Source organism: Sparus aurata, chromosome 20 (assembly GCF_900880675.1).
Source record: "Sparus aurata chromosome 20, fSpaAur1.1, whole genome shotgun sequence".
Lineage (NCBI taxonomy): Eukaryota > Metazoa > Chordata > Actinopteri > Spariformes > Sparidae > Sparus > Sparus aurata.
This window is the reverse complement of record NC_044206.1, coordinates 27,345,544-27,371,306: the sequence shown is the minus strand read 5'-3', so window position 1 is coordinate 27,371,306 and position 25,763 is coordinate 27,345,544. Positions and strand designations below refer to the sequence as shown.

The following is a 25,763-nucleotide window of genomic DNA, read 5'->3' as shown; positions in this document are numbered from 1 at the left end:
ACACCACACTTTTTTGTTTTTCATTTCTAAAAAAGAAACACTTCATAATTATGCATCACTTTGTGTTGGTCTATCACATAAAATCCCAATAAAATAAATTTACATTTTTGGTTAAAACGTGACAAATGTGGGAAAGTTCAAGGGGCGTGAATACTTTTGCAAGCCACACACAAACACACTCACACACACACAAACACACTCACACACACTCACACACACACAAACACACACACACACACTCACACACACACACACACACACACACACACACACACACACACACACACACACACACACACATATATTTACAGCGCATCATGAAACAAACCTTACCTTTATCATCTCGTTTCTCTTTTCTTGTATCTGAACCAGATGAATGGTTTGTATTGATGCCATGCTGTGAATGACCGGTACCGGCGGCTCAGTGCAGCTCACCTCACCTTTTCCTCCTAGTACTGGTCGCCATAGCAAAGCTGCACAGTAGAGACCAGATCTGACGAATCAGCGGGCCAGGTGCCAGGTACAGGTATGCACCTGCATAGTCCGCATATAGCAAGAAACGGCTCTGTTCTTAGGGTTGACTTTTACCTTTTGATTTGTAAGATTATCTGCTGTGTGATATTTTGAAGTTTATTTGTGATTAAAGAATTTAAGAGTTGAATGATGGTGGAATTTTATACACTCTGTCCACCGCACCTTATATTTTATCTTGCACTACAATTACTCTGCTGGCTTATTTATACATTTTTTATACATTTTGTACATTTTGTATATTACATTCTTATGCTATTTAATATGTGTAGGTTGCTCCTCTTATTTCATAGTTTTGTTATTGTCTCTGTGTGTAATGCTGTTGCTACACTGTAATTTCCCAGCTTGGGATCAATAAACTATATCTATCTATCTATCTATCTATCTATCTAATTTAGTCAATTCTTTTATTTAACTGGAAACAGACGTCCAGGTGGAGCACTGCACTTTAAAATGAAAACTGATAATAAAGTATCATAACAAACCGCTTTAATCAATATCCATTTTCCTGATGAACTGTTTTCAGTCTTAACAGATAACAGATATTAGATGTTGGTGCTTTAGACTTGTGTTGTTGTGCATCTCTGTGGAGAAGTGAAACTTCATGTACAAACACTTTGTTTTGTTTTTCTTTAACACAGATTTCATTCTGCAGGAAACAGGAAGGTGAAAGAGGAAGTGGTAAATTTCCTGAATCACAAAACTTTCTCAGTGTGGTCACACACGGGAGTTCATCATCCCGCTGGCCATGCTGATGTTCTGCTCCATCCGGATCTCCAGCTTCCTGAAGAGGCGGCAGATGGGAAACCCAGACAAGGTGCGAAAGGCGATGCGAGTGTGTGCCGCCATTGTGGCGGTGTTCATGGTGTGCTTTTTACCCACCACGGTGACAACCATCGGGGTGTGGGTCATCCGCTCGTACCGCCCGTGGGACTGCAGCTCCTTCTACACGTTTACCCAGCTCACCATCGTGTCTTTGGGGCTGAACTTCTTGAACTCTGCACTCGACCCCATCATCTACGTCTTCTCCAGCTCCATGTTCAGGAGGGCGCTCTGCAGCTCGCTGCCCCGCGCCCTCCGCTGCAGGCAGGACAAAGGTGACGGCGAGAACACGGCTTCTTCGTCAGGAGGTCAGTCGACCACCCAGCAGGAACTCAAATTCATGATGGCTGACAGACGGAGTGAGGCCATGTAATGAGCTCTGACTTGATAATGATTCGACCAAAATCTACTTTTCTGATCTAACAATCTAAAAAAAAAACATTTTCTGATTTGTGCCGTCGAGCTACAGATGGATTTTAATTGTTGTACTTAATAATCTTAAACACTTGATTTACTGCGAAGATCTTTCCTCCAATGTGAAGTTCTCAACACTTTTACCCTCTTGCACATGTTGTCAATAATGTTACAAAGCTCCAGTATGTCTCCATGAGAGACATTTACACAATATTCACCCTGAAACATTTTGTACATTTGGAATCTCTACTGCTCCGTCTGCTCCTACTGCTGCTGTTTCAAAGGTAAAACAAAGCCGGACTCACAGATAAGAAATAAATCTGCTCATGGGTTCACTGTATGTTGTGATATGTAATGTGCTCCATCTAGTGGACAGATCATTAACTACATCAGCTGATCAGGTTCTTCTCTGTCTCACACTTCGGCCAAATGTATGAACTGTACATACACATGTGAAATACACTTAATAAACTTAGATTTCTGAATGTATAAAAATCCACAGAGGAACAGAAAGTGTGTATTGATACACATCTTTAATGTGCACTCAGTCTTTTCAGTCTGATTATTGTGACGTCTAGAGAGAATTACACATGTAGTTTAAAAAACCTTCACTGTGATCACACTGAGTTGTTCACCTTGTTTTTACTGTCTTCTGTAAATATGTTTGTCAGTGTGCATAATGATAATTACACTGAGAATGATCCTTGTGTAAATAAACAAATGAATACATGATTTTTATAGACATAAATAAAGATAAATAAAGATGTATTATTGGGGAGTAAGAACACCTTCAGGTGTAACCAGCACTGTATAAGGACTGTAGCTGTGCATGATGGCTGTGCCACATGGTACAATGACAGCTTTGAACTTGCTAGAGGACATGTCCAAAGTGTGAGTTAGGCGAGAGAACGTTAGATGACCGCTCATCAAGCGGAGAGAGCGCAGGGATCCCCTCTGCTCCTCAGGAGCTCGCACACCATCGCTGTGTGCAGAGACGAGCTTCTTCACCTCTTTGTTATTGAGGCCTCAGAGAGATTCATGTGCAGATAGGAAATAAATGTCATATATTGATTCTGTGTGAGTTTCTGTTACACATCATCCATTCATTATCAGTAACCGCTTCACCTTTACATGGTAGTCCGTTGTCTGTTTTTCATTTTGACAGTTATGGTCCTCCATGTTTTTGACTGTGAATATTTTCAAAAATGTTTGAAGCTCATGATTCAGTTAAATCAGTCTGAATTCCTGGAGAGCGTTACAGTTGTTTGGAGTCTGCTCGACTTGAGATGACAAAACAAATAAAAATGCACACAATATGTGTTTCAGACTTTCAGTATGTGGGGTTTGGGAGGTGCAGTTCTGTGGGAACACTCATCAATATAGACCACCAGATGAATACTGATTGACTGTAATCAGCTTTTAGACCTCATTTTCATTCTACAGAAATCAGGAAGGTGAAAGAGGAAGTGGTAAATTGTCTGAATTCTGATTATTGTGACGTTTGTTCCCTGTGCAATGCTCTGCTTATGTGATAAAATATGTTATAGATTGATTGGTTGGTTAAAAGAAATGCTTGTAAAACTATGTATCATCTTATCATTTCTATGTAAAAGATTATAAAACCCTTTTTTATTTGAGGCTGTTTTATTGTTTTGACAATGATAAAACATACTGGGTTCAGTAAAAGTCTGTCAGAAGTGAGAGAAGGCAGCACACTAAGTTACTTCTGTCTTTATTGCTTTAAAGAACAACATTATCATTATCTCAACAATACAGCCCAATGGGGCTATTTTTTTCTTTACTCCTGTCATGACTGTAAATCTGTCTGTTGTGTTCTTGTCTGGTTTTGTCTTGTGGCTTCTTGTATTTGATTTCCATGTCTTTGTATCTTGTCTTGTGTCTTGTTTTTCCATGCCCTCATGTGTCCTTTAAGTTCTCCTGTGTCTTTTCCTATGTTCCCTCTGGCTCCCTCTGTCTATTGTTTTGTTCCCCTCATGTCCTCGTGTGCTCCTCCCCTTCGTTACCTCACCTGTTGGTCCACCTCACCTGTTCCTCGTCTCGTCATCAGTGTCTGTGTACTTAGTCTGTGTGTTTCCCTTCACTCCCTGTCTGGTCATTGTTCTTGTCAGCGTCCGTCTTTGTCCATGCTCCAGTTCCTGTGCCTCTGTCTGTTCCTTGTTCCCCCATGGTATGTGTTTTTGGAGTTTTGCATTTTGCATCTTTGATTTGAACTTTGCCTTTTTCTTTGTACCTTGTCTTGCTTTAATTTGCTACTTTGCCTGCTTCTGTTTTTGTGTTCAGCTTTTAAATAAAGCTCGCCTTTTGTTCCGCACGCCCTGCCTCTTGTCCGTAACTGCATTTGGGTCCACCTTCCCCTTTTCCTGAGTCTTCCCTTTAACCCCCCACCTGACAACTCCTATCAAAATAAAACTTTACACAATGAAAGTACCCATGAAAAGTAACATTTTTTGTATTACAAGTTTCCTTGAAAATTTATTTGAATATGCAAATGAGCTATACACTAATTGAATATAGGCTACCCAAAATATACCTGCATAGGCTTAATTTTTTCTTTACTCCTATCACAATCAAACCTCACACAGTGAAAATATACATGAAAAGTAACATTTTTGTTTTACAAGTTCCTTGGAAAAATCCATTTTAAATATGCAAATGAGCTCAACACTAGGCCTAATTGACTTATGGCCAAGAAGCCATGAAGTCACAAGTAGAGAAAACAGGGGCCAAATAACTAACACATTCATGTCCATTCAGTAAGTTAAATTTGAAGTCACTTGCCACAAAAAGACTTATACTGACCTTAAGAATTGATTGCACAATCTTGTCTCCAGTTGCTTTCTAAATTCATTTTTTTTGCGAACAAGCCTTACCTAATGACATTCCCCCACAGATAACATCAGAAGAAAGTCAGAATACCCATCTTAGTCATTGGTAACGTGGTGAGATTACATTTTGGGCTGGTAGATTTACAAATGATTGGTATTGTTGGTAAAATTACAAGATTACAGGCAGAAGTCATTCTTACCATCAAAACGATTCACTCTCACACAGAAGACAGATGAAAAACCAGATGGACACACTTTCCAGACATTCCAGTTCTTTAAGATAATTTTACCAGACACTAAAACTGCTTCTCTTTTTGTAGTTAGCAAGTATTTCAGACCAGGCGGGCCACACATCTGACTTCCACCGTTTGTAAAGTAGCTTTGCAGTGTTCTGAGAAGTTAGCAACAGCAATATCATTAGCGAAGAATGTCATGTACTACCTGCACAAACTCACAGTTGCCTGGTTTATCAGATGAATATGACCCAGAGGGGAAGAACTAAGCAAAGAACAAACCAGGAACTGATATAGGGGGTGCCAGAACTAGAGCCACAGAGAAGGGGTCGAGGATCCAGGCTGGATTTAAAAAAATAAATAAATAAAAAAACCTCCCCTGTTGTTGCTACCTTGACGTGGTGGGGAGGCTTGTGTTCCTCCGTGACCCTGAAGACTATACCAGGGGCGGGCAGGTACTACCAAGCCAGGCAGTTTTCAAGTTAGAGACCAATCTAAAAGCAGCATTGCCATCACCTATTGACAGTAGGATGATTGGATGAAGATTGGGCCGATGTTTTTGTCATACATATTAATGGTGTTTCTGCCTATGCAAATTAGGACATATTCAATAAGTGTGGAGCTCATGTGCATATTCAAATTCATTTCAAAAGAAACTTGTAGTACAACAAAAGTTACTTTTGGATGTATTTTGGGCATATTCGAATAGTGTATAGCTCATTTGCATATCAAAATTCATTTTCAAAGAAACTTGTAATACAAAAAATGTTACTTTTCATGGGTACTTTCATTGTGTAAAGTTTCATTTTGAGAGGAGTAAAGGAAAAAAATAGCCCCATTGGGGTTTATTGTTGTCTGGCCTTACTGGCACACATCTCGGATTGATGAGAATTTAACATATTTCCACGACTAGCATTTCTTAGGACTTTTAGTATGTTGTTCTGGACACCTCATAGAAATGATCTGAGCTGCAAAAAATTATTTTACAATTAGTCTGTCGTAAAACGCTACTTTTCCTGGACTATAATGGCCTCTGCCAAGGGCTCCATGGCGAGAGCAAACAAAAGGGGGGAGATCGGACAGCCTTGTTTAGTGCCCCACCTCACTGTGAATGCAGGGGATCTCATGCCATTTGTATTAACTGAGGCACAAGGGGCGGCATATAGAAGCGATATCCATTCAATAAAATTATCATCCAAGTTAAATTTAGGGAGAACATATAACAGGTAAGGCCATTCAATCCTGTCAAAGGCCTTCTCTGCGTCAAGGGAGATCACAAGAGATTTGACTTTTGACTGTGTGCCATGTTGCATAAGATTTAGGAGTCTCCTTACATTATTATAAGAGTTACGACCTGGAATAAAACCAGTCTGGTCTAATGAAATGATATCTGGGAGGATACTTTCAAGCCTTCTGGCCGGTATTTTAGCAAGTCATTTTCGGTCCACAAGACGGTTATTTCTTAACGAAGCCTTATGAAAGTTAGCTATTGCCCAAAATATGACAGTATATAAGTCAGAGGCACGGACTAAAATGCATTCTTCCACTCGTTCCATCCCTGAAACAACACCTGAGACGAAGTACGCGAGCAGCCTAAACATCGCAAAAAAGATTACAAGAAATCTTCAATAGCAACAAACCAAGGGAATAACAGCACAACGGATTAACCATTTTTACCAACAAGCTGTGGAGTGTAATTTGGATATTGGAATACTTTTGTTCACTCTGCTGGCAGGAAGTTTCAATTTTGAGGAAGTTTACGAGACCTCGGACGGGGTTGTGATTTACCTCAAGATCTTGAGCTCTCAGCAGGAAGGGAGAGGCAAGCCATGGAACGACCTAACCCTCTTCATCTCACTTTCATTCAAGCAATGTAACCGACCTCAGCTCTTTTAAATTGATTCATTATTTACCGGGTTTAGATTTTAGAAATAATTTTTGATAATGAGTCTATGCAATAAAACCAACATAAAATAGTTAAAGTAAAAGTTGTGGACGTTGATTTTATGTCTCTTTGATGGAAGTAAAAAGTTAGTTGTCAAGTGTGCAAAATATCTTAAAGGTTCTTAAAGGTTACTCTAGCCAACCAAACTGAAACAGTCCCTTAGGGTTTACCAAAAGCCCTTAAAATCCACGGGCATGGCTGGTGGCCGTATCTGACTCAAGGGCTGTTCATGTCAGATGCCAAACCAGAGGAAGCAGGGTAGACGTTCGGATTCAGACAGTGAGAAGCTAGGCGAGTCTCTTCACTACCAGCTTGAAAAATCCTTATTTAAAATTCCCACTTTTTTTGCAACCTCTTGTAGGTTTAGGGATCTAACCCTTTATTACGGAGAGCTGGTCGAGTGCCTCCTGGACAGGGGCAAACTCGGTATCTAACAATATATTCATAATCACTTCTCACATCAGACTTCAGGAAGCGTGGGGTCGACCCACTCCCTCTGCACATCAACAAGGAATCTGTTGAGAGGGTTCACAACAGAGATGGGGACTCGAGTCACTGGGACTTGGACTCAAGTCGACTCGAGTCGCTGTTTTGATGACTTGTGACTTAACTTGAAAAAAAATAAGACTTGAGACTCGACTCGGACTTGGAAGTTGATGACTCGGGACTTGACTCGAGACACAATGACTTGAATGACTTGAGTGTTATTCAGTTCATGATTTCTGTTTGAATATAAATTAATTAGGGCTGTCAAACGATTAATTTTTTTAATCGCGATTAATCGCATTTTGTCCATAGTTAACTAGCGATTAATCGCAATTTTTTGGCCACTTTTCTTCTTTTCTAAATTTAGCTTAATGTATTTTTGTCATGTTCTGAATACTTTTAACAACATAAGAAAGGGCAAATATGCTTGCTTTATAAAAATGATTATTCAACACTTCAAATCATGCAGGAAAATGAAAGGCTCAAAAAATATCCCCTCACCCTAAATGAGATCAAAACATGGTGATGTCTGCTTTTGGCGAGGGGGCGGTGGGCTCTCTGCATCTGCCAAGTGTTTGGCTTGCAAACGATATTTGAGACTCAACATACTTCAATGGTAACTCATTTCATGTCGACAGTATGCGCAGATAACTTTTGTCCTATAGACCGAATCATCTGGCAGTGTTTTGAAAGCGATAGACATGCGACATAATCATCTCGGACAGCCAAGCGACAACTTCAAACTTTGTTCGTCATTTGAAGAGCCATTCTGCCCAGTAAGTGCTTGTCAATTAGCTAATATTATCCTGTTAGCCTAGTCAGTCGTTAGCTAACTTTAGCTTAATATGATACGGAGGTGGGGGTGGGAAGGGTCGGTTTGATGGAACTTCTTCTTTTTAATTTGCCAACATCAACCCCAGACAACGTGAGCAAACCTTCCGACCGGTTCACCTTACAAGACTGGCGTGCATGCGAGGGTCATCCCTGCAAAGTAAATATTGCAGCGGTAAAGTCACCTAAAAGTAGTAGTAGTAGTAGTAGGAACTAAGGTTGTGAAGTGGAATGAATACAGTTTGAGATGGACTAAATGAAGCAATTGTCTTAAAAGTGAGTAATTACTACAAGCTGAAACACTAGTAAATAAAGTAGGTGCTGCTTAAAAACAGATCATGACACAAATATGGTTTTAAAACTTAGCAAAGTAAGTAAATACAATTTAAAATAGAATACATATGTTAAAACAGTACATGAAATAAATAGTATTTTAAAATGAAGTAACCCCTAGTTAAAAGATAGCATATGAAGTTGATTTGGGTTAACAGCTGAGTAAATGTAAATTTCTGTTTTGTTTGATACCATTATGTATTTTACTGAATATCAGTAATTACAATGCAATTCCAAAGTATTGTCATTTTTTAAACAGGTTGGACACATTGGCCATTCAGATTCTGCGGGTTAAATTGCAATAATAATAACTTGACTTGGACTTGACTTGACCTAGAAAAATTGACTTGGGACTTACTTGAGACTTGAAGGTTAAGACTTGAGACTTACTTGAGACTTGCACATATGTGACTTGGTCCCATCTCTGGTTCACAACTTTAAATTCTTGGGAACCCTCATCTCGGACTGGCTCACGTGGACTGACAACATCACGGTGGTTGTGAAGAAAGCACGACAGCGCTTGCATTTGACTTCTTAAAAAACCAACCTGTCTGAGAAGCTGCTGGTGCTCTTCTACCGCTCCACTATAGAGAGCATCTTGATGTACTGTGTGACTGTGTAGTACACAGGATGCTCAGCAGAGGACAAAAAGTCAGTACAGAGAGTCATCAGCACAGCACAGAAGATCGTTGGCTGTCCTCTTCCCTCTTTAGAGGAAATCGCCAAAACAAGACTGCTCTCAAAAGCCATCAGGATCATAAAGGACTGTTCTCACTCACTGTTTGAACTTTTGCCCTCAGGGAAATGCTACCCATGTCTAAAAACAAGAACTAGCAGATTCAGGAACAGCTTCTTTCCTAATACAATAACAGTTTTAAATGAAGCCAAACTTATTTTTTAATGATGCGGTTTGAACTGACTGACACTCAACACTTTACATTTTATTATTTTCATGTTTATGATTGCCAACAGGGATACATCTCTGTGTAGATAATGGTGTGGGTGTGTGTATTGTGTGAATGTTTTGCATTGAATGAAGTGTGGAATGAGTTTTTATGATTAATGAGGCACCTTACTGGAGCAGCTCTCCAATTTCGTTGTACTTAAATGCAATGACAATAAAAGCATTCTATTCTATTTACTATACTATAAATAAAGATAAAGACTATATACACAGCGCATACGGAAAGTATTCACAGCGCTTCACTTTTTTCACATTTTGTCATGTTACAGCCTTATTCCAAAATGGGTTCAGTTCATTTTGTTCCTCAAAAATACAATGAACCAAAAAAACACAATACCCCATAATGACAACATGAAAAATGTTTTTTTCAACTGTTTGCAAATTTATTAGAAATAAAGAACAAAAATATAGTATGTACATAAGTATTCACAGCCTTTGCTCAGTACTTTGTTGTGGCACCTTTGGCAGCAATTACAGCGTCAAGTCTTTTGGAATATGAAGCCACAAGCTTGGCACACCTATCTTTGGCCAGTTTCGCCCATTCCTCTTTACAGAACCTCTCGAGCTCCATCAGGTTGGATGGGGAGCGTCGGTGCACAGCCATTTTCATATCCCTCCAGAGATGTTCAATGGGATTCAAGTCTGGGCTCTGGCTGGGCCACTCTAGGACATTCACAGAGTTGTCCTGAAGCCACTCCTTCGATATCTTGGCTGTGTGCTTCGGGTCCTTGTCCTGTTGAAAGATAACTGTCGCCCCAGTCTGAGGTCAAGAGCGCTCTGGAGCAGGTTTTCTTCCAGGATGTCTCTGTACATTGCCGCATTCATCTTCCCTCAATCCTGACTAGTCTCCCAGTTCCTGCCACTGAAAAACAACCCCATTGCATGATGCTGCCACCACCATGCTTCACTGTGGGGATGGTATTGGCCATGTGATGAGCAGTGCCTGGTCTCCTCCAAACATAACGCTTGGAATTCAAGCCAAAGAGTTCGATCTTTGTCTCAATAGACCAGAGAATTTTGTTTCTCATGGTCTGAGAGTCTTTCAGGTGCCTTTTGGCAAACTCTAGGCGGGCTGCCATGTGCCTTTTACTAAGGTGTGGCTTCCGTCTGGCCACTCTACCATACAGGCCTGATTGGTGGAGGGCTGCAGCGATGGTCGTCCTGCTGGAAGGTTCTCCTCTCTCCATAGAGGAACCCTGGAGCTCTCTCAGAGTGACCATTGGGTTATTGGTCACCTCCCTGACTAAAGCCCTTCTCCCTCGATCACTCAATTTAGAGGGCCTGCCAGCTCCAGGAAGAGTCCTGTTGGTTCCAAACTTCTTCCATTTACGGATGATGGAGGCCACTGTGCTCATCGGGATCTTTAAAGCAGCAGAAATTTTTCTGTACCCTTCCCCAGATCTGTGCCTCGAGACAATCCTGTCTCGGAGGTCTACAGACAATTCCTTGGACTTCATGCTTGTTTTGTGGTCTGACATGCACTGTTAACTGTGGAACCTTATATAGACAGGTGTGTGCCTTTCCAAATCATGTCCAACCAACTGAATTTACCACAGGTGGACTCCAATTAAGCTGTAGAAACATCCCAAGGATGATCAGTACAAACAGAATGCAACTGAGCTCAATTTGGAGCTTGATCACAAATGCTGTGAATACTTATGTACAAGTGATTTCTTCGTTTTTTATTTTTAATAAATTTGCAAAAATCTCAAACAAACTTTTTTGAAGTTGTCATTATGGGGCATAATGTGTAGAATTTTGAGAAAAAAAATGAATTGAATCCATTTTGGAATAAGGCTGTAACATAACAAAATGTGAAAAAAGGTGGACAGTTGCACTTGGAGTCAAACAGAGTTGTTGATGGGACAGATGATTGTTGTATGGCGGGCAGAGGGTCCAGCAGCCGAGGATCACATCCCCGTCCCTCAGAGAAGACGAGTGCCTGTTTACATGCTGCAGGTCCGGCTCACCTGGATCCTGAAGGGAATGTGAGAAGACGCTCTGATTGGTTTAATCTATGTTCCGCCCAAAACACATCCACGACCATGAAACAAGTTTCTGTTTTCTTGTGAGATTGGCTTATTGATCTCATTATGTGGAGATATCAACACGTTGTTCCGCCAGACGGAGGATACGATGTTTGAGACGTCAGCAGTCTGAGGGGAGAAGCTGCGACCAGAGAATACATCCAGTCTTTTGTGAAAATTAAAAAATGATTAAAGTAGTTTTATTTTTCTAGACGGTTCCACGCTCACTGATCATACAGCATGTTGAGAGTAATCAAAAAGAAATTAATTATATTCCTTTCCTTGAATCATTTCTTCTTTTCTGAAGTTCTGCTGGTTTGACTGAACTCAGCAGAACCTTCTCGTGTCGTCGCTGCTCTGCCAGTAAAGCTTGAAGTCAAGTTTCTGGATGAGAACAGACTTCTCGTTTATCTTAAATGATCAGCTGACTGTCAGGTTGATTCACATCCTCTTTATTAGAAAGAGCTGAATCTTTACCCTGAATGCCCCCTGATAAATCCATGTTGGTGTTTTTCTGAACCACAAAGATATATTGAAACTTCACATTTTATTATGATGCAACTTTCTGTTCCTTAGCTTTCATGAGAAATAATGTTCTTTGTGCTGTGATTCTGACCTGTAGGCACAAAACCAGCTTGGTCAGGAAAAGATGATCTTTTGGCTCAAAGTAGCCATAAAGTAAAAACCTCCTGCTGTCTGGTCCAACCTGTCGGGTTAATTATCTCGTTAGCAATGATCTGGTGTTAATGCTGCAAACACATGTGGAAAATGTCCCGACATCTTCACCTAAACTATCTAGTTTTTTGCAGTAAACACAATTGAAAAATCCAAACGTTTTGTCAAAAATGTACAGATATTTTTTTTTATTTGAGGCTTTTATTGTTTTGACAATGATAAAACACATACTGGGTTCAGTAAAAGTCTGGCATAAAGAACATTATCACCTGACTACAGGTCTCAGTCCTGAAGGCAGTGACCTGAATAAATAATACGTCATGGTGTGTCATGGGAGGAGTCAGTGGAAGAGAGTTATATCTGACAGTAGATAAGTTTCCTCTCAGAATCAGAATTCATCAGACAAGCAGCTCCAGTTGGAAGTCAAGAAGACTCACACACGACTCAGCTGATCTGCACAACTTCACCAGGTGAGGACAAACTGGGCTGATGGGTGACAGAAACAGATCTGTGTTTAGACTGAACTCCAGTCTGTGTTACAGAGTGGAACATTCATGTAACGTCTCTTTACATACACTGCATGTGTCACTATTTATCAGGTTATTTATTAGTTTGTTTAACAGGGACAATGCACGGCTCTCAGCTGTACCAGTATGAGCTACTAGCTGAATTTCATCTGTAGTCCCTGGGCAGGAACAAATAACAAAAACTCATCACACAAGCAGCCTTTCAAACAACAATAACATGGTTTTACACTCTTAAAACACAATACAACACAACAACAAGAATAAAATCACAATGTTAAGACACAACAAAATAATGTTAAAATACACTAAAAACATTACAAAATAGTGAGCTAATGTTTGAATTTATGGTTGGTGGGTGCATAATTGAGTAGATTTAAGCCATGATTTTGTCTTAGATTTAAAACCAGTAAATGTACTAATGTCTCTGATCTCGTTTGGTACAGAGTTCCAACAATTAGTGGCTCTGACAGAAAAGGCTGATCTGCCAAACTCAGTACATCTGTGCTGTACTGCACAGTGACCTCTGCTAGTAGTCCTCGTTCTTTTGTTGTCTGGGCGCAGTGATATGAACTCCTTTAACGGAGGAGCAGCCAGATTCTGAATTACCCTATACACTAAACTAACATTGGCAAGACACACTCAATTTTCAAAAGTCAAGAGTTTGTGCTTTTGAATGATGTTGCAGGGATCCAGATCAGAGCTTTGCTGGGGTCTCTAAAAGTAACTCTAACCCTTACAAACGTGAGGATAATAGTGGAACGGGTGTGTTTTGTGAAGGGGAGAGAAGAGAGTTTATACCTATATCAGTGGAGCAAACGGATACAATGATTTATTACACAAATAAAGAAATATCTTCATGTTAAATGTTTGCTGAATGAACATGTAAGCCAAAATAGATAAGAATGTGTTGCAGACAGTGTTTCGCAAAGTTTATACAGATCCTTGTTTACAGCGTTTTTTGAGGGAGTCTGGTGACTTTCTCCACGTTCTTTTCCCCCTTAAGAAGTAACCTGCTAGTTAATGTTTACTGGATTTGTATAATCTGACATGTTTGCTGTGGATGTGTTCATTGATGTGGTGTAAATGCTGAAATCAGTAGAGACAGTGTTTTCAAAGATCTGCTGGGAGGAAAGACTCACCTCAGACACAGAAGCAGCCACGATGCACTTTAAACACCAAAACCACACATTTTTTACATCAGTGCCTGTTACGACCCAGCTCATGGGAAAAAGCAAAGCAACATGAACCAGAATGTTTTTGGTAAAATTGCAAGTTATTTATTTGCAGAATTTACAAAAAGAACGGAAAAAAGGGCTGTTGGACGCTGCTTAACGCAAAGAAATAAATACAACTTAAAGAGGTCTCTCCAAAATGAGAGATAGCCACTAGCTACTTCCAAATCAATTATTCAATTTCAACAATAATCAAAAATACAAAATAAGCAGCATCCTTTAAACCTAGTGTGTCTAACAACATGAACCTGCAGGTGTCTGGTTGGTGTCAGTTAACCCCCACAAAAATCCTTGCCCAGTTTCCTTACCACAGTTCACAGGTTAAGACAACACAGGAAACACAAAGAGCACAACACACATGAGGCCAGTTGATCAAAGGGCCAAATGTCAACTGAGGGCAGCTATTTAAACAGAGAGATGGTCTGGAAGGTGGTAGATGGTTGGAGGAGATTGTCAGACGCCGCACGAATCAGATCATGAACCAGGAAGTAGGCAGGTCTCGCACCAGCCAATCCTCGGCAAGGGATCGCACATCCTGCTTAGCATGACACAGCTGCACAACACAGATACACATACACATAGATAACGGAGGAGGCTGTAACAGTGCCGCGACAAACCAACACTTTTTCCAAGTGAGGAAAAATCTTAATGTGGTGCATTTAATGCTGAATTTACAAGAAGGGACCAGTGATTTAAAATTTGACATTTCACAATGTTTGTTAAGTTTCTCCTCATTATGCAACAAGGCTTAAAACCCCTGGATTTGTAAGGGAGTCTGGGATACTGCTGTTCCTACTGACTTCACTTGTACACATGGTTAATGTCTATGACTTTCACACACACTCAGCAGCCCACTGCCTGCAACAACCGTGTCAAGTAGATCACAACAACAGTTCCTTCTTTTAAATAAGAAAAGGTGTGACAGTGCACACACCACGTTTCTTTTAACCCATTTATATCATTAATGTAAACATTTCTCATTACATTGAAAAAATGCATTATTTGTGATTAAATTACTGGTTGTTGGTAATATATCAGTGAGCCCCACATATGTGTAATTTCACAGCCGAGGATCACATCCCCGTCCCTTAGAGAAGACGAGTGCCTGTTTACATGCTGCAAGTCCGACTCACCTGGCTCCTGAAGGGAATGTGAGAAGACGCTCTGATTGGTTTAACTTATCTTCCACCCAAATCACACCCATGACTAATTCAGAGACTAAACACAACCTCTTTGTGTCCAGACTATCTGCTGTTTGATGAGCAAAATGGACTTGGACACGCCCTAAACGCACCACCACCATGTGCTATAGACCGTTTAAATAGGCCCCCTTGACTTGTTGTCGCTTTCTGCTGCCTCAAGATAGCAATCTGCCATCAGTCCACCTGATCACACCTCACTTAAAGTCCAACACGTCACAAGTGCATTTGCTTTTTAAACAACGTGGGCACTGGGTGTGAAAATGACAACTGAGTCAGGCTGAAACTAGCTATGAGACTTGCTTTGCACCAAGTGTAAGGTAAAGCCCTATAACAGTGATTATTGTTGGAATATCGAGCTATTTAACACTGATTTTGATCAAAACCATATCACAGCAGCTCTAAGTGTAAATTAAGTCCTGAAGGTTGTGGTGTCTCTTGAACAGATTGAAGAAAATGTCCTCAGAAGTCATGAACATCGCTGCCCTGGGTCGACCTTTCACCCTAGGAATGCTCTATGATGCTTGCAAAGATGAACTGATCCCAGGTAAGTCTTGACATAGAAAGATAAACTAATATTATATCTAAAACAGCTCTGTATATAGTATATCTATAAACATGTTCAGGAAATGTCGAAGCTGTTCTGTATTCCAACAATTGTTTGGACCCCAACAAATGTCACATCATCCTTTTTTTTTTAAATAGTTTGTTCAGTGAAAATCAAATCACATCATGCAGCCGATCCAAGATCCAAGTCCACATCCAAGTCCGCAGGTGTGATTATTATAAATTAATAATTATTGATAATAATTATGAAAATTAAATCAATAAACATACAAATTATGATTAAATAATTAAACGTGGCACCACCTGTTACGACCTGTCCCATGTTATTGTTTCTCCCTGTATTGTATTGTTTAATTACCTCTCCTCTCATTTTAGATCCCCTCTCTCTACTCAAGCGATTTGCGCCCTCCTACATATAAAAATATCACAAACATATGCACAAAATCATCACAGAAAACTGCTATGTACAATATAATAGAATTTATTAATATAATCACATTCATCAAATCAATAATACTTTCAATAAACAAAATCCATCACTCGACTAAAGCAGCTAAACTATGAAACTAAAACAACAAACAAACTCAAGCACAAATAATAAACAAGCATGCAGTGTGTGTGTGTGTGTGTGTGTGTGTGTGTGTGTGTGTGTGTGTGTGTGTGTGTGTGTTTGTGTCTGAGGAACAAAGAAAGAGCCGAAAAGTTGGCCGTAGTCAAAGACACAAGATGGCGGAGAGCCAAAATGGTGGTCACAATCTCTTGGAAGGTGACGTCACGTTCCATGAAAGGACTACAACAATGAAATCACGTTCTAAATACTACAACACAGATATATGTATATAGATAGATATATGTATTCACGTCCACCATTTTTGAATTCCAGATACATGATTCAATTAGTATCAAAAATTATTCATTTCTAATAACCACACCTGCCCTACCATTGATTCCTAATTCATGAGATAACTAATGTTTCCCAATTTCTTTAGGTTTGACATTGTGGGATAAAAAAACTCTAAAAGAGAAAACTGTCGAAACAACTCAACAATCCAGTAACTTTGAAGTCTCTGCATCTGACTCCATTGAATCCAAGTCCGCTCTGATGGATATTGAAGCTTCTCTGAAGGTCAGTTTCCTGTGTGGACTGGTTGAAGTTGATGCATCTGCCAAGTATCTGAATGATACGAAGAAATTCAAGAATCAGAGCAGAGTGACGTGTCGGTACAAAGCTACCACACACTTCAATCAGTTGTCAGTGACTCAAGGTGAAACCATGAGCACCCAACAGAAAGAGGTCATCCAGAAGACCAGGGCAACACATGTAGTCACACAAATCCTTTATGGGGCAGATGCTTTCTTTGTGTTTGACAGTGAGAAGTTAGAAGCCAGCAGTGTTAAGAACATCCAGGGCCACATGGAGGCTGTGATCAACAAGATCCCCTTTTTTAATGTTGAGGGTAAAGTTGACATCAAGCTGACTGAGGAAGAAAAAGAACTGACTAACAAATTCTCCTGCAAATTCTACGGAGACTTCATTCTTGAAAGCAACCCTGTAACATTTGTAGAAGCAGTGAAGACCTATGTAGAGCTTCCAAAGCTGCTGAGAGAAAAAGGAACCAATACTGTTCCTCTGAAGGTCTGGATGATGCCTCTGAAGTTCTTTGACACGACTGCAGCTGAGCTGAAGAGAGAGATCAGCGTTGGATTAGTCTGGAAGGTGCAGAATGTTCTCGAAGATTTTAGAGAAATACAAATGAGATGCAACGATTCTCTGGACGACTCAGTGGTACAGAGTTTTCCACAGATCCAAGAAGAGTTAAACAAGTTCCAAAACTGTTGTTATCGTTACGTGTCTAACCTCCAGATGACCATGGCGAAGAAACTTCCCTCCATCCGTGAAGGTAAAGAAGACGAGAGCTCAGTAGAAAAACTCTTTGATGACAGAAACAAGTCACCATTCAGTCATGAAAAACTAGACAAGTGGCTGGATCATAAAGAGAGAGAAATCAACGTCATCAGGTCCTGTGTGGAAATGATGGAGGGAACAAAGATCGTCCATAATCAGTCAGAGCTGGACAGAGAGGTTCTTGCTGCAGGTGTCGATGATGCTCTGTGCTTCGTCTTCACCTCCCTGCAGAGTGCTGACCCCGTCCTGGATGAGATGGACCAATACCTGGATTCAGTTAAAGAAAGTACCAATGAAGACCCATGGTACTACTCAGATGAAGTTTTGACCAAAATGAGACAAAAAGCTGAAAGTGTGCACAATCTTGCCAAAGCACTGAAGAACAGCCGCCGATTCTGTTTCCTTGTTGCCGCCATTGATAATGAGAAATACACCGGAGCAACCATCTACCACTACAGGAACGCCAAACTGGCCACTGAGGATTTCTCAAAGCCCGCCCTCCCTCCTGTGAGGAACATCACAAACAAAAGAGATTTGATCTGGTGTAAGTTATTAAATGTGCTTCTCTGAGTCATAAATATGCTTCATAACTTACACTGCTTAAGAAATATGTTTTTATCCATCAGAATGATTTATCACACATTTTGTTTTGGATTCTCCATCAGACGCCTGTGATCTCACCCTGGACCCAAACACAGCAAACGGCTACCTCACGCTGTCTGAGGACAACAAGAAGGCAACATGTGATAGCTGGCTGTATTATCCTGATAATCCAGAGAGGTTTGACAGTCTTACTCAGGTGTTGTGCAAAGAGGGGCTGACTGGGCGCCATTACTGGGAGGTAGAGTTGAGTAACGATGATTCGAATGATTCTGTTCAAATCCTTGCTGCGTACAAGGGAGTGGCTCGAAAAGGAAACGGTTATGATGCCATGCTTGGACGTAATTCAATATCCTGGGCTTTCGGCAAAAACGCAGGCAAATTTCAGGCTTGGCATATTGATCAGGTGTGGGATGCTCCTATTCCCTCCAAAAGTGTCATCAAGGTTGGGGTGTTTCTCGACCATGAAGGTGGAACTCTGTCCTTCTACAGAGTCTCCTCGAACAACCTTGAACATCTTTACACTTTTGACTCCAGCTTCACTGAGCCTGTGTATCCAGGCCTGTGGGCTCATGATTATTACAATTATGCGCGCATTTGTCCATTTGATTAAGAGCAATGACAGCCGTGTTAGATTCTCTGTCTGTTAAAGGTCGTATTGATAACATTTAGACACTAAACGAGTCATTCCATCTCACCCTTCACCACACAACACTGCTGTTGTTGCAATTTTTTGCTTATCAGCTTATGCAACATAGTCTTAGGCTGCAGTGCATCATGTGACGATGTGAATTCACAATTTGGCCTCTACGAAAACTGACTTCAAAGACTGAGTGGCGCCCTCCAGCACGTGATTGACCCCCTCAAGTGGTTGCCAGTCTGTTGTTGCTAATGTTGGCAGCTAGCTAAAACTAGTTAATGCAAACAATGACGTTAGTGTCGCCAGCACTAGCTAGTTAACGTTAGGGCAGTACAGTAGATGGGTCTGTACTCTAGAACTCAGACATTCTTACGTTATTCAAAAAAATGTGATTCCAACAGAGGTATTCTATTGGCTGACAAACCTGTTAGAAGCTGAAACCAACTGTCTGTATTCTGACACAGAGATAAACAAAACAATCACTTTGGACCTGACAAACTTTTAAAAATGAACTTTCACAATCAGAATAATGTTTTTAAAAGGTGATTTGTCTTCATGTTATCAATATTGCCTTTAACAGGGATATGTGATCACATTTGAATCTTAAAACACGCCTGAACACATCCTGAACACAGATTTAGATTAACTCATTCAAACAGAAGGAAACAGGAAAGCTGACGGTGTGACGTGTGTGTGATTTTCTTTGCATCAGTTCCTTTTTTTTATTCGCACTTTTGTTTTTTAATTATTTGCTTGTTGCTTTTCACATATTTTTTAAATTATGACTTTTTATAATTCCTGACACTTAAAGAGACAGAGCTTATACTGAAACACAGCTGGTTCGTCATCACAGTTTGTTAAATAGAAGCTCATAGCTCATGTAAAATGTAGGTTAGGATATAAGATGGTTTAAGTGCTGATGGTTTGATTAACATTTGTTTCTTTTTCTTTGTGCATGATTTTTTAAAGAATTGTCTTTTCAGAGTAAATGAGGAATCTGACCTGACCTAAAGTTCAATGAATGTCTTATTAAGCACTCTAATTAATTCATGTTCTGATTTAAAAAATAAACTCTGTTAAGACTTCAAGCACAACACTGATGTTATAGAGCTGAAAAATGTCATTTTCTATGTATTAGTCCATGTTGAGTTTATGAATGATCTTCTCACACTGCTTTGGTTTAGACTTTCATTGATTGGTATATCAGATACTTGTTGGTTATAACTATAATTTATAATTCCTGATACTTATAGAGCTTACATGAATATATGATTGTTATGTCAAACACGCGTGTTAAGAGGTTGTGTTGAATATATATCTATGTTAAGTTGGGACACAATGTAGCTAAAGTGCAGATTGTTTCATTTAGCATGTTTCTTCATGATGCATTTTAAAGATAATCATCTTTCTAGACTAAATGGGGAATCTTTGTTTTTCTCAAATCTGTACCTTAACTCTGATCTTATGTTCAATTAAGGATTTTATTGGCCACTGGCCTGCCTCCTGTGTAACTTTCTTATTGTTGTTATTGAATCTTTTAAATGAACTCATTTGAAGTCAGATGGAAATAAATGTCCTGTGAGCGACTGTCCTCTGCCCGACACCTGAACAGCAGGAAGTCTAACGGACGTGTTGATGATGCCGCTGCCTCCACCAGCCGATAGATGAGTTTGTGGTTTGACTTGAAGTTGATCTACGGCTGCTGCACCAACTGACACCTTCCTGTGGCCTGTTCACCCAAAATGTACAGGCTGCTGAGACTCTCCTGATATACAGATATGCTGGATCCTGTTTGACAAACGATGTTGTCTGTTGAGAGAAATGAGCTGTGCTGAGGTTGTTGTTGAGTGTGAAGGTAGAAAAGGTGAGAGCTCTGTGATGTTAGGGCTGATTATTGGACCTTCTTCCTTTTTGTTTTTTAACCTTTGATTTGTGCTGACCTTAGAAAAGTAAGATTTTGTCATTTGAACTAATTTCTGTACTTTTTATTTCAACTGTTTGTGATTTAAACCAAAAACAATATAAAAGCTGAAATAAAACTGGAGTGTATTATGTACATTCCAACCAAAGCTCTTGACTTGGCTTCTTTTTGAGGTGGTCTGATCTGGTCGTCCACAGGTAAAGAGATCCTGGAGTCTCTGTGAAAGGCTGACACATTCATTTGATACAAAAAGATGTCTGAAATTGCTAAAGCTAATAAGATTTATGTTATATGTGTTAAATCTGACTGGTTATTTCATTGGGTTTGTTCTGGTGTTGTGATTGTGAAGGTTACACTTAATTAGAGATTCTTTCATTGTTTATGCATTTGAGTAAAAGTTAATCAGACCTAGAAGTAGAAGTTAATCGTTCAGGTCTTTCAGGGATCTTGAAGTTTCCCCATTGAAAAAAAGAGATCTCACAGTTTATAGAGTAAGAGTTTCTCCAGTCTGATCTTTTAAAATGAGTCATTCTGAGAGTACAGTAAATCCCTCACCGCCTGTACTGTGGACTCTGTTGTTAACTGGACACACTGACACAAAGAAGTCCTGAAATGAATGATGAATGATGAATACTTTCGCACACCACACTTTTTTGTCTTTTATTTGTTAAAAAAACACTTCATAATTATGCATCACTTCGTGTTTGTCTATCACATAAAATCCCAATAAAATAAATGTACACATTTGATTAAAACGTGACAAAATGTGGAAAAGTTCAAGGGGGCTGAATACTTTTGCAAGCCAAACGCAGGCACACACACACACACACATATATACATATATACATATACATACAGTATATATATATATATATATATATATACATATACATACAGTATATATATATATATATATATATATATATATATATATATATATATACATAATATATATATATATACATATACATACAGTATATATATATATATATATATGTATATATATATATATATATACATATACATACAGTATATATATATATATATATATATATATATATATATATATATATATATATATATACAGTATATATATATATACACAGTATATATATATATATATATATAGATATAGATATACAAATATATATTTTATCTTGCACTACAATTACTCTGCTTGCTTATTTATACACTTTTATACATTTTGTACATATTACATTCTTATTGCTATTTAATATGTCTAGGTTGTTCCTCTTATTTCATTGTGTTGTTATTGTCTCTGTGTGTAATGCTGCTGCTACACTGTAATTTCCCAGCTTGGGATCAATAAACTATATCTATCTATCTATCTAATTCAGTCAATTATTTTATTTAACTGGAAACAGACGTCCAGGTGGAGCACTGCACTTTAAAATGAAAACTGATAATAAAGTATCATAACAAACCGCTTTAATCAATATCCATTTTCCTGATGAACTGTTTTCAGTCTTAACAGATAACAGATATTAGATGTTGGTGCTTTAGATTTGTGTTGTTGTGCATCTCTGTGGAGAAGTGAAACTTCATGTACAAACACTTTGTTTTGTTTTTCTTTAACACAGAGTTCATTCTGCAGGAAACAGGAAGGTGAAAGAGGAAGTGGTAAATTTCCTGAATCACAAAACTTTCTCAGTGTCGTCATATACACACACACACACACACACACTTATTCATGTATTTTGATTGAATAAAAGGTAAAAACACAAATTTAATTACCAAAATGTTGTCAGAACAAAATGTAAACTTCACAACCACGATTCCAAACCTGACGACTCTGATCCCCGGCGGTGGAAGAGGCGGCGAGTCGGAATTCAACTGGAGGGTGTGATCCTGCCTCCAGTCCTCACCATTGACGTCGTACTGGGGCTGCTTGGAAACGTAGTTGCCCTGTGGATCTTCTGCTTTAAACTGAAGGCCTGGAACCCCAACACGCTGTTCCTCTTTAACCTGGTCATTGCAGACTTTGGGCCCTATCTTAACGATCTGAAACGCAAGTATCAAACGCAAAGCACAAGTAGCTTTGTGGGCGGATCTCAGGCGATGTTGCTATTATGCCGGTGGGATAAATGACTCTTGCGCCCCGCGCAAATCTAAAACGGGTTGGTCTGAAGTAGCTACATTAGTCATACGTGTGGTTTGGGCGTAACGTGCAATAAACCAATCAGAACGTCATCTCACACTCCCTTTAAAAACAGGAGCTTGTGCTATGGTGGATTGCTATTATAATGGCGAATTTGCCAGGCGCACGCCAGGAGCGGTTTACAACCAAGTAGACCGACGTTCTCGTCAGGGCCGTAAAAGACCGAGAAGTGGCCTTGTATGGGGATGGGAGAAATCCATCCAAATTAGCTTTGGTTAAACGGGCGTGGGAGGAAATTGCCACAATTGTCTCTAAGGCTGGCATCCCCAGGACATCGCACCGGGCCTCGGGAGCAGTGCGCACGGGCCGAGCAGAGCGCAACGGCCAGCTGATGAGGGAGCAGCGCAAATTCCAAGGTGCAGAGGACCCAGACCCACTACACGCCGTGGCAGCATCTGTCAACCGTCTTGACCGGGTGGCGATGTTGCTGCGGCCTCTCAGGCGCATCGCCTCAAGTCTCCAAACGCACCACCTGCTCCTGTTGTGCCCCTTCCTCCTCCTCCCCCCAACTCCATCTCCGTCCACCCGCTCCACTAGGAGTACATCGCGCATTGCCACTCCCGGACCCTCACGGCTACGGCGGGCGCGTCACATATCAGAGGGAAAAAGGATTAGTTCTTCTGTTTAAATCTGTTCAACTTTTTTTTGTATGGTTCGCATAAACGGGAACTGCTTCCTTGTAGATGAGAGAAACAAAGTGTATGCACGTTGAGCACATGCTACATCATGGCCAAGCATGCCCCCTTAAAATACTGCATCTGAATAAGCGCCACTGACTTTAGACCAGGTTTTTCCTGGTCTGTGGCGCAAGTGTTTTCTGAAACGGCAAAATAGCACCAGTGAACGTTTGCGCCAGAACACGCCTCTTCTTTTCGCTGAACCGCCCCGGGAGCGCAAAGTCATTCCCTAATTTAAGGACGTGCGTCTGCGGAGGGAAAATTCCAATGTGCGCCGAATGCAAAATAGGAATTACACAAGCGCCAGTGTACAAAGTCAATTGCGCTGAGTGCAAGATAGAGCCCTTTATGTCTCTGATGAGTCTGCCGCTGAGGATTGATGCCTTGCTCAGAGGCTACTGGGTGTTTGGAGATGGCTTGTGCCGGATCAACCTCTTCCTGATGTTTTCCAACCGCTCAGCCAGCATCGCACTCATGACTGTGGTTGCAATTTACCACTACTTTAAGGTTAGAAAATGAGAGAACATTACATTATTATGGTTTGGTTACTTTGACACACATTTATTAAACTTTATTCATATCGCGATTCTTTATTCTTTATTCTTCATTATCTTTGCTCATTTAAATGAGCCCTGTCCCGTTTTCCTCTAGGAGACGACAGTATAACATCAGCTTTCTGACATGTTTTTGCCCTAAATGATGTAAAATGATGGATTATACCTGTCATCCTGCTGCAGGTGGTTCACTCTCACCACCGCTTTAACCGTATGACCAAGAGGCAGTGTCTTTGGGGAAGAACTTCCTGAACTCTGCCCTCGACCCCATCATCTACGTCTTCTCCAGCTCCATGTTCAGGAGCCCCGCGCCCTCCGCTGCAGGCAGGACAAAGGTGACGGCGAGAACACGGCTTCTTCGTCAGGAGGTCAGTCGACCACCCAGCAGGAACTCAAATCCATGATGGCTGACAGACGGAGTGAGGCCATGTAATGAGCTCTGCCTTGATAATGACTCGACCAAAATCTACTTTTCTGATCTAACATCCTAAAAAAAAACATTTTCTGATTTGTGCCATCAAGCTACAGATGGATTTTAATTGTTTTACTTAATAATCTAAAACTCTTGATTTGCTGCTAAGATCTTTCCTCCAATGTGAAGTTCTCAACACTTTTACTCTCTTGCACACATTGTCAGTAATGTTACAAAGTTCGAGTATGTCTCCATGAGAGACATTTACACAATATTCACCCTGAAACATTTTGTATATTTGGAATATCTACTGCTCCGTCTGCTCCTACTGCTGCTGTTTCAAAGGTAAAACGAAGCCGGACTCACAGATAAGAAATAAAAATCTCTGCTCATGGGTTCACTGTATGTTGTGATATGCAATGTGCTCCATCTAGTGGACAGATCATTAACTACATCAGCTGATCAGGTTCTTCTCTGTCTCACACTTCTATGAACTGTGCATATACATGACAAATAAACTTAATAAACTTGGATTTCTGAATGTATAAAAATCCACAGAGGAGCAGAAAGTGTGTATTGATACACATCTTTAATGTGCACTCAGTCTTTTCAGTCTGATTATTGTGACGTCTAGAGAGAATTACAAAGTTTAAATAACCTTCACTGATCACACTGTGAGTTGTTCACCTTGTTTTTACTGTCTTCTGTAAATATGTTTGTCAGTGTGTATAATGATAATTACACTGAGAATGATCCTTGTGTAAATAAACAAATGAATACATGATTTTTATAGACATAAATAAAGATAAATAAATATGTATTATTGGTGAGTAAGAACACCTTCAGGTGTAACCAGCACTGTATAAGGACTGTAGCTGTGCATGATGGCTGTGCCACATGGTACAATGACAGCTTTGAACTTGCTAGAGGACATGTCCAAAGTGTGAGTTAGGCGAGAGAACGTTAGATGACCGCCCATCAAGCGGAGAGAGCGCAGGGATCCCCTCTGCTCCTCAGGAGCTCGCACACCATCGCTGTGTGCAGAGACGAGCTTCTTCACCTCTTTATTATTGAGGCCTCAGAGAGATTCATGTGCAGATAGGAAATAAATGTCATATATTGATTCTGTGTGAGTTTCTGTTACACGTCATTCATCCATTATCCATAACCGTTTCTCCTTTACAGAGTCGCAGGGGGACTAGAGCCGATCCCAGCAGCGGCGGGGTCCACCCTGGACGCCAG

The 25,763-nt window shown here is 40.2% G+C and overlaps 2 protein-coding genes across 2 annotated transcripts; both read left to right on the top strand.

The window, feature by feature from the left end:
• Nucleotides 1-1,263: 1,263 nt before the first annotated feature.
• Nucleotides 1,264-24,618, top strand: LOC115571509 (hydroxycarboxylic acid receptor 2-like). The gene is made up of 2 exons (XM_030400958.1): nt 1,264-1,617; nt 24,434-24,618. The coding sequence occupies exons 1-2, from the start codon at nt 1,280-1,282 to the stop codon at nt 24,540-24,542; spliced, it is 447 nt and encodes a 148-aa protein (XP_030256818.1). The 5' UTR covers nt 1,264-1,279; the 3' UTR covers nt 24,543-24,618.
• Nucleotides 12,423-20,847, top strand: LOC115571474 (neoverrucotoxin subunit alpha-like). Its single transcript, XM_030400912.1, has 4 exons — nt 12,423-12,577; nt 15,512-15,612; nt 16,622-18,082; nt 18,204-20,847. Exons 1-4 carry the CDS (start codon nt 12,438-12,440, stop codon nt 18,749-18,751), a joined length of 2,250 nt encoding a protein of 749 aa, XP_030256772.1. The 5' UTR covers nt 12,423-12,437; the 3' UTR covers nt 18,752-20,847.
• Nucleotides 24,619-25,763: the final 1,145 nt, after the last annotated feature.